At 34.9% G+C, this 12,056-nt stretch overlaps 1 protein-coding gene across 1 annotated transcript in view; it reads left to right on the top strand.

Annotated features, from left to right (window-relative positions):
* The window catches only part of LOC148596807 (uncharacterized), a 13,803-nt gene extending 1,747 nt beyond the window's left edge, over positions 1-12,056 (top strand). Inside the window, exon 2 of the mRNA XM_088563331.1 lies at positions 4,765-12,056. Coding sequence (XP_088419457.1) covers positions 5,024-9,337 — 4,314 coding nt within the window. The 5' untranslated portion in view covers positions 4,765-5,023 and the 3' untranslated portion in view covers positions 9,338-12,056. The remainder of the gene's footprint in view (positions 1-4,764) is intronic.

Raw genomic sequence — 12,056 nt, 5'->3', positions numbered from 1 at the left:
GTAGAAATCAACTGAGACTGTGCTGAAATGTGGAGGATTTGGAGTGTATTTCTCTTTTGGTATGGGTGGGGATTCAGACTCAAAATACAGGTTGTAAATTTTAACCTTAGTGTTTAGCCTGATGTCAAGAACTCATTCCTTTATCTTTAACTTTAATTGTCGTATCACTACTTCTGGTCGCCATTCCTTTCTGTGTTAGATTCAGCTATTTATAAGGCTTAAAATCTTTTTATCGTCAGTACAGGTGGTGCTGGAATGGTTTCATTATGAGTGTATGGATCATATGAAATTATACATGTATCACAATGCGCTATAGATACCACAAAAGGGAGGATGGGTTTAAATTTTGGTTTGTCACTTGAACTACATTTATTAAGAAATAAGGGGCAAGAAACAAGCTTTTCACAATATCTTGACAATAACTGGATTATAAGTAAATTGATCTCTTTGACATTGTACCACTAAGAGCCATACTGAAAATGGAAGGCTTGAATTAGTTTGGGGGATGTGACATAAACCTATAAGGAATGAAGGACATAAAAAGGGCCATAAACAAGTACCGGTATTGTCATAATGTTCGAACAATACATGTACACTACTGTCATCACAAATTTTAATTTCTCCACTCTCCATAGTGGAGATCTTATGAGTATAGTCACCGTGTCACCACTCTCCACACTGGAGATATTATGAGTAGAGTCAACAGTGTCTAAACTCTCCACAGTGGAGATATTATGAGTATAGTCACCGTGTCTCCACTCTCCAGAGTGGAGATATTACGAGTATAGTCAACAGTGTCTCCACTCTCAACAGTTGAGATATTATGAGTATAGTCAACCGTGTCTCCACTCTCCACAGTGGAGATATGGGTATAGTCACAGTGTCACCACTCTCCACAGTGGAAATATTATGAGTATGGTCACAGTGTCACCACTCTCCACAGTTGAGATATTATGCGTGGAGTCACAGTGTCTCCACTCTGAACAGTAGAGATATTATGAGTATAGTCAGCAGTGTCTCCACTCTCCACAGTGGAGATATGAGTATAATCACAGTGTCACCACTCTCCACAGTGGAGATATTATGCGTGGAGTCACAGTGTCTCCACTCTAAACAGTAGAGATATTATGAGTATAGTCAACAGTGTCTCCACTCTCCACAGTGGAGATATTATGAGTGGAGTCACAGTATCTCTACTCTCTACAGTGGAGTCACCATTTCAAAGATCCTCCTGTCTTTATACCAAGGTATATTTAATGGTTCTAGCAGTTTAATAACATTTCTCAGTCATGGGCAGAAAAAAATATTGAAAAGTAAGGAAATGGAGCAAGTTTATGCTATGTTTTACTTTGTTGGAGTCACAGTGGAGGACATGATCAATCAAAATTTTGGTTGATGGTTTTTTAGTGTAGTTACTGGTAGATTATATGTAAATGTGAATGGATCCCTTTGAATCGTACCAGGAGGTTTCATTCCACCACAGGAAGGCTGGGATTGTATTTGGTTGTTGTAACTTTACCCATGTGAAAATTAAGGGCCAAAAAAATGGCCAGAATTATGAATCTTCCTCGTGTCCCAGCCATAACTTGACTTTGCAAATGTTCACTGTACCTGAATGAATCTTTTGGGTATTGTACCATAAAGTTGAAATTAATGATTTCTTCCTACTGTGAATAGTGTCTGACATGTGTGGCAGAGCTGCATTATTGTTGCTAGATTATTACTGGATTATACTCACTTGCATTATGGTGGGTGACACTGGAAGCAGGACATGCTTACCCATCCAGAGCATGTGATGTCATGACTGGAGTTTATACTGCTAGTGCTTTAATCTTTTGTGTTCCCTTATCTTCAATTTTTATGTTTAATCAGTTCGCTACATTGTGTATGTAGATTGTCTCTGTTTCGTGTGTTCACGTTTAGGCCATATTTTTGGATTTTGACATATTTGAATAAGTTACATGTAGATATAGTAGCCTACCCGGCAGCCCGAGACTGGCTATTTTTAGACAGGGCTGGGTAATTTGAGCAAAAATCTACATAGCCATATAGTAAATATATTGAAAAAATTGTATTCAGGACTGGCTAGAATTTGAGTGAGTTTCCTACCCTGATTTGAATCATGAAAACTGATTTATTCAATGGGTCATAGTTTTCCTTTTCTCGTTTGTCTAACCCGGACTTGACTTTTTATGAGCAAATCGGTGTTTTTAGAAAAGCAGAGGATGCTTACCTTACCAGTGCACCTGCTTCATGCTCCCAGTTTATAGTGGAGTCTGAGTTGCTCATTTGCTTTTATTACTTTGTATGTATGATTTTAGTTACTTTGTTGTGTATGTCTGTTTTTCTATGTCAGGTCTTTGTCTCTGGATTACATTCTTTAGATTAATTAATACCGCTATAACCTTGGTTCCCTTGATTACTCTTTCACTACTGAAGCTTTAGTATTTTTGGCTGATATTTATACACCACCAAAGGTATGATGGGATTGATTTTGAGGGTTATTACTTAAGTAGCACTCCAGTTAAGGGTCATGCAAAATGTGATTCATGGGTAAAAAGCCTACATATTTTTATTTTTTATATTTTGTTTGAAATGTCATAGTAAACAGAAAAATAATATGGTTTTTCATACAACCCGTGCTCTTAGGAGATAAAAAATTATATAGAATGCATTGTAGATTTCAAAATTAAGGGAGATAACTCTGTAAATGACGCTCATATACAAAAGAATCTATTGGATTTTCAATGTTGATTATCTCCTAAGAGCAGGCAGATTTGAATGAATAATTACACATTTCATAGTATAGACCCATAAAACAATTTGATTACAAAAATAAAAATATGTAGCTTTTTTTGGGGTGTATCACATTTTTCAGATTTTGCATGATTCTTACAAAGACAGCTACTTAAACTGTTGATAAATTTGGGGACAGAAACAAGAATTTGTATTAGGTCGTTGACAATTAGTTGAGTGGAAGTGAATTAATCTTTTTTGTAATTATACTACAAGATGCCATACCACAGACGGATTGTTTGGGTTGTGAACTTGTGACTTCAACTGATAAGGAATAAGGAAGGGACCGAAAAAAAGAGGCTTCTTCTGATGTACAGATTATAACTGTTAAGAGTAAAACTGAATGGATCTCTTTGAAACAATATTGTACACAAGGTGCCATACCCCCAGAAGGGAGGACTGGCATTTGTTTTGGGGGCTGTCACACTTATTGAGGAATAAAGGGCAAGTTTGATTCTGGTCAAATTCATTTCCTGCATCAAATATTTGAGCACAATCAAGTTAAGGACTTGCAACAGTTTTGGGTTAGACATCTGCAGTTGTATCCAGCCATGCCATACTACATTATACCTATCTAATAGACTTTGTAAACCTTTATCAGACTGAGATAATATAACTTTATCATCAGCACTTAACAAGCATGAAGCAGATATGCCATTGAGATCAACAGAATCACACTCTAAACCAAAGTGCCTTGCCAAGTCATTTATATATGGACGAGCTCATTCCAATACTAGTTTCAACGGTAGCAGACAAAGAAACCTCTTTATAGACTCCTTGAAACGTTCACGTTTCCCATTTTAGCGTTCGTGCCTTTACACATCATTTGGCGTTTGTTTAAACACACGATAAAAGCATGATAGAAGCGTTTGATAAACACATACAGGGGCATTTGTCTAAACGCATGATAGAAACGTTCATTTATAGTGCATTCGGTGAGTGCTCAGTGTGTGTTGGGGTATCATGTGTGCGGGAAACCTAAACGTTTCAAGGAATGTACATATAGAAACTGCAAATATATGTTATTTTTCAAAAGCACGTTACATGGATTGAATTTGGAATAGTGCTTAAAAACTTAAATAGTGCTTGAGCCAAGATGACCATAAAATGTTTAGGGTATGCACAAGGAAAGGGAAGATGGATATCAGGGATCAGACATACTATTGTCTTTTTGGTCTTATCAAAGTTATTCTAATATTTACATTTATATAAGTAGCATTCCAGATAAAAATCATGCAAAATGTGATACATGCCTTTATATTTTTATTTTTGGTGATTTGTTCAAAACTTTATAGTAAATAAATGTAGCCCTTGTTTCTAGAAGATATACAAATGTAAATTATAATGTATGTATTGTAGAATTCAAAATTCAGGGAGATAACTCTGTAAAATACACTGAAACACAATAGAAACTAATGGATATTCGATTTGAATTGTCTCCTAAGAATGAATGATTATAAATTTCATTATAAAGAATAAATGATGATAAATTTCATTATAAAGACCCACATAACTACTTAATAACAAAAACAAAAAATGTAGCCTTTTGGAGGTTTATCACATGATTATTATAGAATTTGCCTGATTCTTACACAGACTTCTACTTAGCAGTTTTCATAAGAATATTAAATTAAATGACCCATTCCCCAGGAGCATTATTATTACTTGGAACTTGCATTTTTTTTGCTCCTTTAAAGCATCAAATATGAAACTCGGGGAATTCATAGGTATGGACATGGCATATGCCTCTGTCCCCCATTTTGCATGGAATCTTAATGTTTTTTTGTTTTTTTTTTTTAAAGTGCTACCTCTAAAATTTTTTGAATTACTCTGCCTCTAACTCTTTTTACATCCTCTTACCTCCAACCTGAAATTTTTTATCCAACGCTGAGTCTCACTAAGGACACTTTACGAATGTCTTAAAATTGCTCTTTAATTTTTTTATAAAAGTTAATTTATTTTTTACAGGAATGGATTTGTATGGTGATAAAAAGACAAAACAACCAGCATGTTGATGAAATTACATGTTCATGTAAGACTCTTTATGCATACGACTAATTCATTTCTAACTGATACAACACTATTTTGCTGTCGAAATGGGCATCACTTTTCAATTGAACAAGGAGGTTGAAGCTGATCATAAAATTTCATCACTGAAATTAGGAACCAAATTTTACTTGCTATATAAAAAGCATTTTACACCATGATTTGATATTCAGAATAGAATATGAATGGAAATGCAAATAAAAAGCTGGGGGATCAAACAAATGAGAAACAATTTTTATGTAAAGTTTGTAAAAAGAGCTTTACTAACAAACTGTACTTAATTAGGCATGTTAAGGTACATCCAGGAGAATTATTTATGTGTCAAGTCTGTGGGAAAACGTACACTAACCCTAAAACTTATATTCTTCACAAGAAAAAGCATGTCGGAGAGACAGTTGACACGTGCCCTCTTTGTGGATTGAGTATAAAGAGTAGAGGATACCTGTTGAAGCATTTGGCAATATGCAAGCAGCGTAAACGTTGGAAGTGTCAAATATGCTCCAAAGGTTTTACTCAAAGGCGAACTTTGAAGTATCATATGAAGAGTCATTCAAGTGGAAAAAAGCTTAATGTCAGTGTAGAGAAATGTAATCAGAAATCTTTGAAAGCAAAAAACAAGGTCAAAGTTCAAGATTGTAATAATGAGCTTGGTCAAACTGAAAAATTATATACATGTAAAGTATGTCAGAAAGAACTATCAAGCAGAAGGAATCTACACCAACATGAGAAAATACACGTAACTTCGAAAAAGTGCATTGTTTGTGGAAAATGTGGTCAGCAATTTCCATCTGTCGTCAATCTTATGGTCCATTTGAAAAACATTCACAGACCAGCTGATGAGGTGAAAACAAACCAGTGTAAATCTCCTGTTAAAAATAGTCGAAGTAGCATAAGGAAGTCTCTTCAAGTAAGTCCAAAAGCTAAGGTAAAAGAAAATACAGTCAAACCCAACATCGTAACCAATGGGCAAATATCTGGGCAAAATTTAACCTCTTTAATGGTGATGAAACATGGGCTAACTAAAATGCCAAAACTTTGCCTTAAGAAAGTGGATGGGAATGTGATGGATAGGAATGAATTTTACGTTTATGAGCATGATGGGAGCTCAGTAAGCCCAATCAAGCAACGGGCCAATGATCAAAAAGATATTAAGAAAATAGACAAGCAACGTGGCAATATATTTGATGCTTTACTTGGTAAGAAAAGTGATATTAGTTGTGAAAAGGAGACTAATTCAGACAATGTTACTGAGGGAGTTAACGTCAATACTAAGGCAACGAAATCAGTTTCTGGTGATTTAACTAAACTTTTTGCCAGTACGGGCTCACCAAGAGTATCAGAAAAGTCAGGAAGTGGAAACTTGTTTGATAGACTTCAGAGAACAGATACATGTGAATTAGATAAAACAAATGGACTGAACAAAGCTAGTTTTAATCTTTCAACTTTACGAACCAAAATCTCTTTACAAATGACTAATTCTTGTGCACATGCAGCTAAAGTAAGAAAATCTGAAGAGAGTTCTAATATATTTGAAGAAATGACAAAAAATTCAAAATCTGTCAAAACCCTCGGTAAGAGATCCATTGACGTTGATCAAAAGACAACTAAAATAGATTATAAACTTTCAAAATTAGCTTGTATCTTCGGAAAGGTTGAAAAAGGCAAAAAGAAAGTAAATGCTTATGACAGTTTAGTAATAGCAGGAAGTAAAATGCAAGATGATGACATGAAATCTGTTGAAGAAAGGGTTCCTCCTCTGCATGGTAGAAGAAATATCTTTGATGATCTGTTGAAAGATAGCATGAAAGTTGACAAGCCTTCTGGTCTCAGCAACAATGACCTAAATCATGAACTCTTAGCTAAAAATAGCTCAGCAGGTGATGAAAGTCTTTCAGCACAGCCCGGAGTTATCAATTTGGTTGAAACATTTCGCTCAACCCACACATTTGGTCATAGTGACAAGATGGAAATTGGAACTGCGATTGAAGCAAAAACATTTAGTGGCATTCCTGAAAATTGTTTATCAACAAAATCTTTGGTCCAAAGAAACTTGTTTGAAGACATGTTCCATAAAAGTGATCAGAAAAAAGAGGACCAACCATACATTTGTTCTAAAATGAAACTAGACCCACTAATACCAATCCAGTATGTAGAGAACATTTCTACTGTCTGTTTGAATGAGTCTGGGGAGATACATGTACCCATTGGGATACCAGATTTTACAAATGAAGGTAAAAGTTCTACTGAGCAAAATTCTGAAGATGATAACATTTCTAGTGATATGGCTCTGAACAAAATGAAAACTGTGATTAAATTGCCAGCCTCTGAACCTGAAATAATTAAATCAAGCAGTCCTGTCCATAGTGAAATACTTGATAGAGGGAACCTTTTCAGTACGATTAATTTCAATGCAAAATCTGTGCCAATTAACAGTTCTCTGCTTGACTCTAATAACGATCAAAACCATGACTATGAGCCAAATAACAACACAGCAGCAAGCTCAATACAAACATGTAATCCTGTTATAGTACTGTCACCTGTCATGAGTAATGTTGGGGAGAATAGTGATGTTGAAGTATTTTCAGAGGAGCATGGAGAGGTCAGTGGTGAGAATGAGGACTACTCAGTGCAAGATACCTTCACAAGAATGGGGAAAGAGGACACTGTGAGTGGTAAATTTACCTTGGAGGAAAATGACTCTGTAGAAAGTAATGATGTAGTACACGAGAAAAAAATGAAAAATCAAGTGGAATGTCATGAATTGCACAATGGTATTGTTGAGGCAAAGCACAATTCTAACCATGAAATTGACTTGCAAACTCCCAGTAACAAAATAAGGGAACATAAAATGAAAGGCCATGGTTTGATTGGGGAAAGCTCAAAGAACAAAGTTTTTAATAATCAGGAAAAAGCCATGTTTGAAAAGTTTAGAACTGACTTATGCCTTAGTCCCAATGAAGAAATGTTTAATCAGATTTCTGATTTAGTTAATCATGATAATCAAGATACTAGTGATTCAAATGTGATTGACCCAATGAACATTGATTGTGATGAAAGGAATGATAAGAAAATTATGTCTAATTCTATTGAGAGAGATAGCAAATTCTCAAGTAATGATAAAAGTAACATTGAAATTGATAGACAGGACAATGCAAAGCAAAAAATTGACTCAGTTCATGATAGTAGTGATAAATTGCAATCTGCAAAATCAAGTCAGTCTCATAGGTCAAGTTGCATGATAAAGAAGCTTAAAAACTTGCAGAAGCAATATATGGAAACCCTTGAGTATATGGCAAAAGATAATAACGATGGTGATCATGATAGTCATGTTTCAATGTTGAAGGTCAAGGATAAAACTGATGAACATGGTTCAGTGTTGAATGTCAAGGATAAAACTGATGAACATGGTTCAGTGTTGAAAGTCAAGGATAAAACTGATGAACATGATTCAGTGAAGAAGGTCAATGATAATCATGATTCATTGTGTAAGGTCAAGGACAATAATGAATCAACCATAGCTAACATTGTATTCCAAGAAATTTTTGATGAAAGAGAATCAGAAACATCTGAAGAGAAGACTTTAAATACAAAGGATGGCTTTGTTGATAATTATTCCTCTGTATCAGAGGGAAGGGAGATAACTGAGAGTCAAAAAGTTCAGGATCAAGTGAAAAAATGTAGAAACAATACTCTTATTGAACAAACAGATACTGTAGAGTTATTGGACAATGATTCAGGGAAATATGACATTCCACCAAGCAAAGCAACATGTTTCCAAACTGTTTTGACTTTGCAAGAAACAGTGACAGAGAAACAGATAAGACACGGTTTACATGAAAGGAAAGTTATTCGACCGGACCCATATGTTGAACACAAAGAAAGTGTTAAAGTTAAACCTAAGAAATATAATGGACTTTTACCGGGCAAGTGCAGGAGCAAGCCACACAATGGACTTGATAGTGAGTCCGCAAATAGCAGAAAAATCTGCATTGTAGGCAAAAAATTGTACTTAGTTCGCCCGGGGCAAACTGTTGCTAGTGTTAGACAAAACAGTGAAAGTACTTTTACAGAAACTCAAATGCACAGTTCTGTTGTTCATCGAAGTAGTGATAGTTCTTCAAACAAAGATGTTTTGAATGATAGTTCAGTGTCTTTGAAGTGTTCTAGGACTAGTCTGACAGGTGGCAATATCTCAGGTACATGTGATTCAACCCAATATGAACATTTTAGTGGCCCTGTGCGGGCTCTCAGGAGTCAGTCAAAACTGTCTAAAACAACTGATAATCTTTTCCACTGTGATATTTGTGACAAGTCTTTTAAAACAAAGAGCAGCTTAAGGACTCATAAGTTTAGCCACAACCAGTATAATTTTGTTTGTCAAGCATGTGGCCGAGGCTTCTTCTGGGAGGATCATCTTGAGCGACACATGAATGTTCATTTGAAAACATCCACCTACATTGATTTACTGCAGAGTTACACTGTAAATAATGGATAGGCATCAACCAGGGGCTCAAACAAGCAATAGTCCAAGGTCCGGGACCCTTAATTTATGAACTGGGACGGTTGAAATTTCATTTACTCAGATGCTGGATCTTTAGCTACATTAATTGACACTTTATTCAAAGCAGACACTTGAGTTAACTATTGATGCGAAAGAGTAAAGGACCTACCGTTCTTGAATGTAGATTTGGGTCCTGTAGATTTACAGGGGTTCCATTAAGCATCTGTATGAGGTTCCTCAATTTTTGAACTAGGACCTTTGAAATTCTGTCTACCTTTTTGGATCTTCAATATCATTTACACTGTTTTGAGAACCTTTGATTTTCTTAGTGTGTGGACCTTTGATTTGAAGTTTCATGGATCTGTCTCTCTTGTAAGCATATTTGAACCCCTGAGCGATTAACCTTGATATTAGCCAATCACATGAAATTTCATGGTTCTTGGCTGGGTTTTACACTAACTTCATTTGTTTGGTGGTCAAGAGGACTAAGTTAGAAGTAAAACAGGTAGTCTGCAGACGGTAATGATGGTTCTGATCATATTTCTTATGAAAAACATAAAAAAAACAGGTAGCCCATTGGACTACCATGAAAATTTTTCAAGTAGTCCACTCCAAAATTAGGGTAACATAGGACTACTGGACTATTGTTAGTGTTGATCCCTGCTGTTGGACCATTTCTCATTTCTGTTAAGGCTACCTTGCTTATTCCACCTGTAGTGTTCTTAAATTTTTGTGAACTTTTTAAAGCTGGAAATTTAACTATGATTTAATAGGAAAATGTAAACATGAAGTAGAATTGGCCAGTAGGGTGACTACAAATGAACATTAGCTTCTAAGTAACTTTAAGTTTGAAGTCTTCATTTATGGCTTCTTGTTTTAAAAAAATCTCACTTTCTTAGTTTCAACACTTACATTTTATTAGTTGGAACATTAAGTAATGCACACTTGGTCTGCTAGATTACTCAGAATAGGAATATTGGTATTCTTATTTATGATTCTTATTTCCATACAAATAGTAATTAAAATACAACAAGAATAAAGTGTCCTTGTCAGTGAAGGATGTGAAAAATAGGGAAGCACTTGTCACTTTTTAGAGGCAACAGCAGTCTTAAAATATGGAAAATGATGTGAAAACAAAAGTTTATATAAAACTTTTATTTAGAAGTTATTTCTTTATGGTGTCTGGCAGTGTAAGGGGAGATAATTCAATAATTCAATTAAGTTCTTTGTTTCCATGGTGCTCAAATAATGATAACTTACATTTATGTGTATTTTTGAAGATATATCTAAGGAAATAGACCTACGACAAGGGACATACATGTAACTCCTACAAATCTTTGGAACTTTTGTATTCAGCATTTGACATCAATCTCATGTAAGCATCAAAGTACATGTAGCTTGGATTGATTTCATTCTGTTTCAAATGAAAGCTTGATAGGCTTTGGTGAAATTAAACATGATACAAACTTATCACTGATTTCAAGAGTTATGTCCTTTACCCTAGGTATGTGTACATTGTAAATGCCTGCAGATCTTTTGTGTGGTTATGTGTGAAATGATAACATCAGAGAGGAAGTCATGGCCTCTTTGATATCTAGCCTTATGTTCAATGTAGCTTAGTTGCATAAAAATCCCCACATTGTCTGTTTCCTTTGGAATTGTTTATGATACGAGTCAATTTTGAAAAGTGGAGTTCCAATCTATCCTCTGCTCATTTCACAAAAGGAAGGGTGGGGGGGGGGGGGTGTTCCAACTAAGGAAAACACTGAAAACACTCCATGGATTCACTACTAGTAAAACACACCATGGATTCACTACTAGTAAAACACATCATGGATTCACTACTAGTAAAACACATTTTTATTATGTAATATCAATATGATTTACAAGTTTTGGTCAGATTTTCTGCTGTAGGCTCATCCTTTTCTAAATAAAATTCAACAAAATTTTACTTATAAGTACATGTGACAGTATCTGCTAAGTGTAAACTGTTATTGGCACTTATGTTTTTAAAAGCACTTTGAAGGATTTCCAGCCATAATTTGTTGTTTGTGCATCAGATCTGTATGGGTCACATATTGTCTTTTTTCCATGAATTTAAGAAAGAACTATACTGAAGATTTAAACTTACCCAAAGGTGGATCCAGGTATGGGTGCCCAGAGATTGGACATTCACTCCTCTCCTTTTGTTGGATTTTTTATTTGGAGTGAAATTTTAGCAAAAACAAGCAAATCAAAATCTGTGGATCAACCCTGACTACTTAAAGCCAAAGCATGTATGTGCAAAAATCTGCATGGATCATTTATTGTCTGGCAACTACATGTATACTTAGGATATACAATCCAGGAGGAAGGGTCCTGGTAAAGCACATCAATTTTTTTTTTTTTTTGTCAAATTAAGCACCTATCGTATTGTTAGATATAACTTAATTCAAATGTCTGAATTTTGAAGAGGCACATATGCTTTTTCTGTTATATATTTTTATATCTAATCTGTTTTGAATTATCCCCCTTTGTATATGAAGGCCGTGAAAGTTCTATTTCGAAACGCTCAATTTTTTTCTATTAACTTTTTCAGTATTGTATTCTACATGGACATGTATCTTGTAGTGAAATTGACAAGGAAATGTGTCACAATTTATAAATTGTATTTTTTACGGAAGAATTTTTTTGAAGACTGTGTATTCCGGATAAATATTCATGTTTGTTTTGA

This window comes from Perna viridis, chromosome 15, assembly GCF_037379345.1.
Source record: "Perna viridis isolate PV_CMFRI_1.1 ecotype Kerala chromosome 15, ASM3737934v1, whole genome shotgun sequence".
NCBI lineage: Eukaryota > Metazoa > Mollusca > Bivalvia > Mytilida > Mytilidae > Perna > Perna viridis.
The sequence above is the reverse complement of the archived record's forward strand: the minus strand, read 5'-3'. Positions and strand labels throughout refer to the sequence as shown.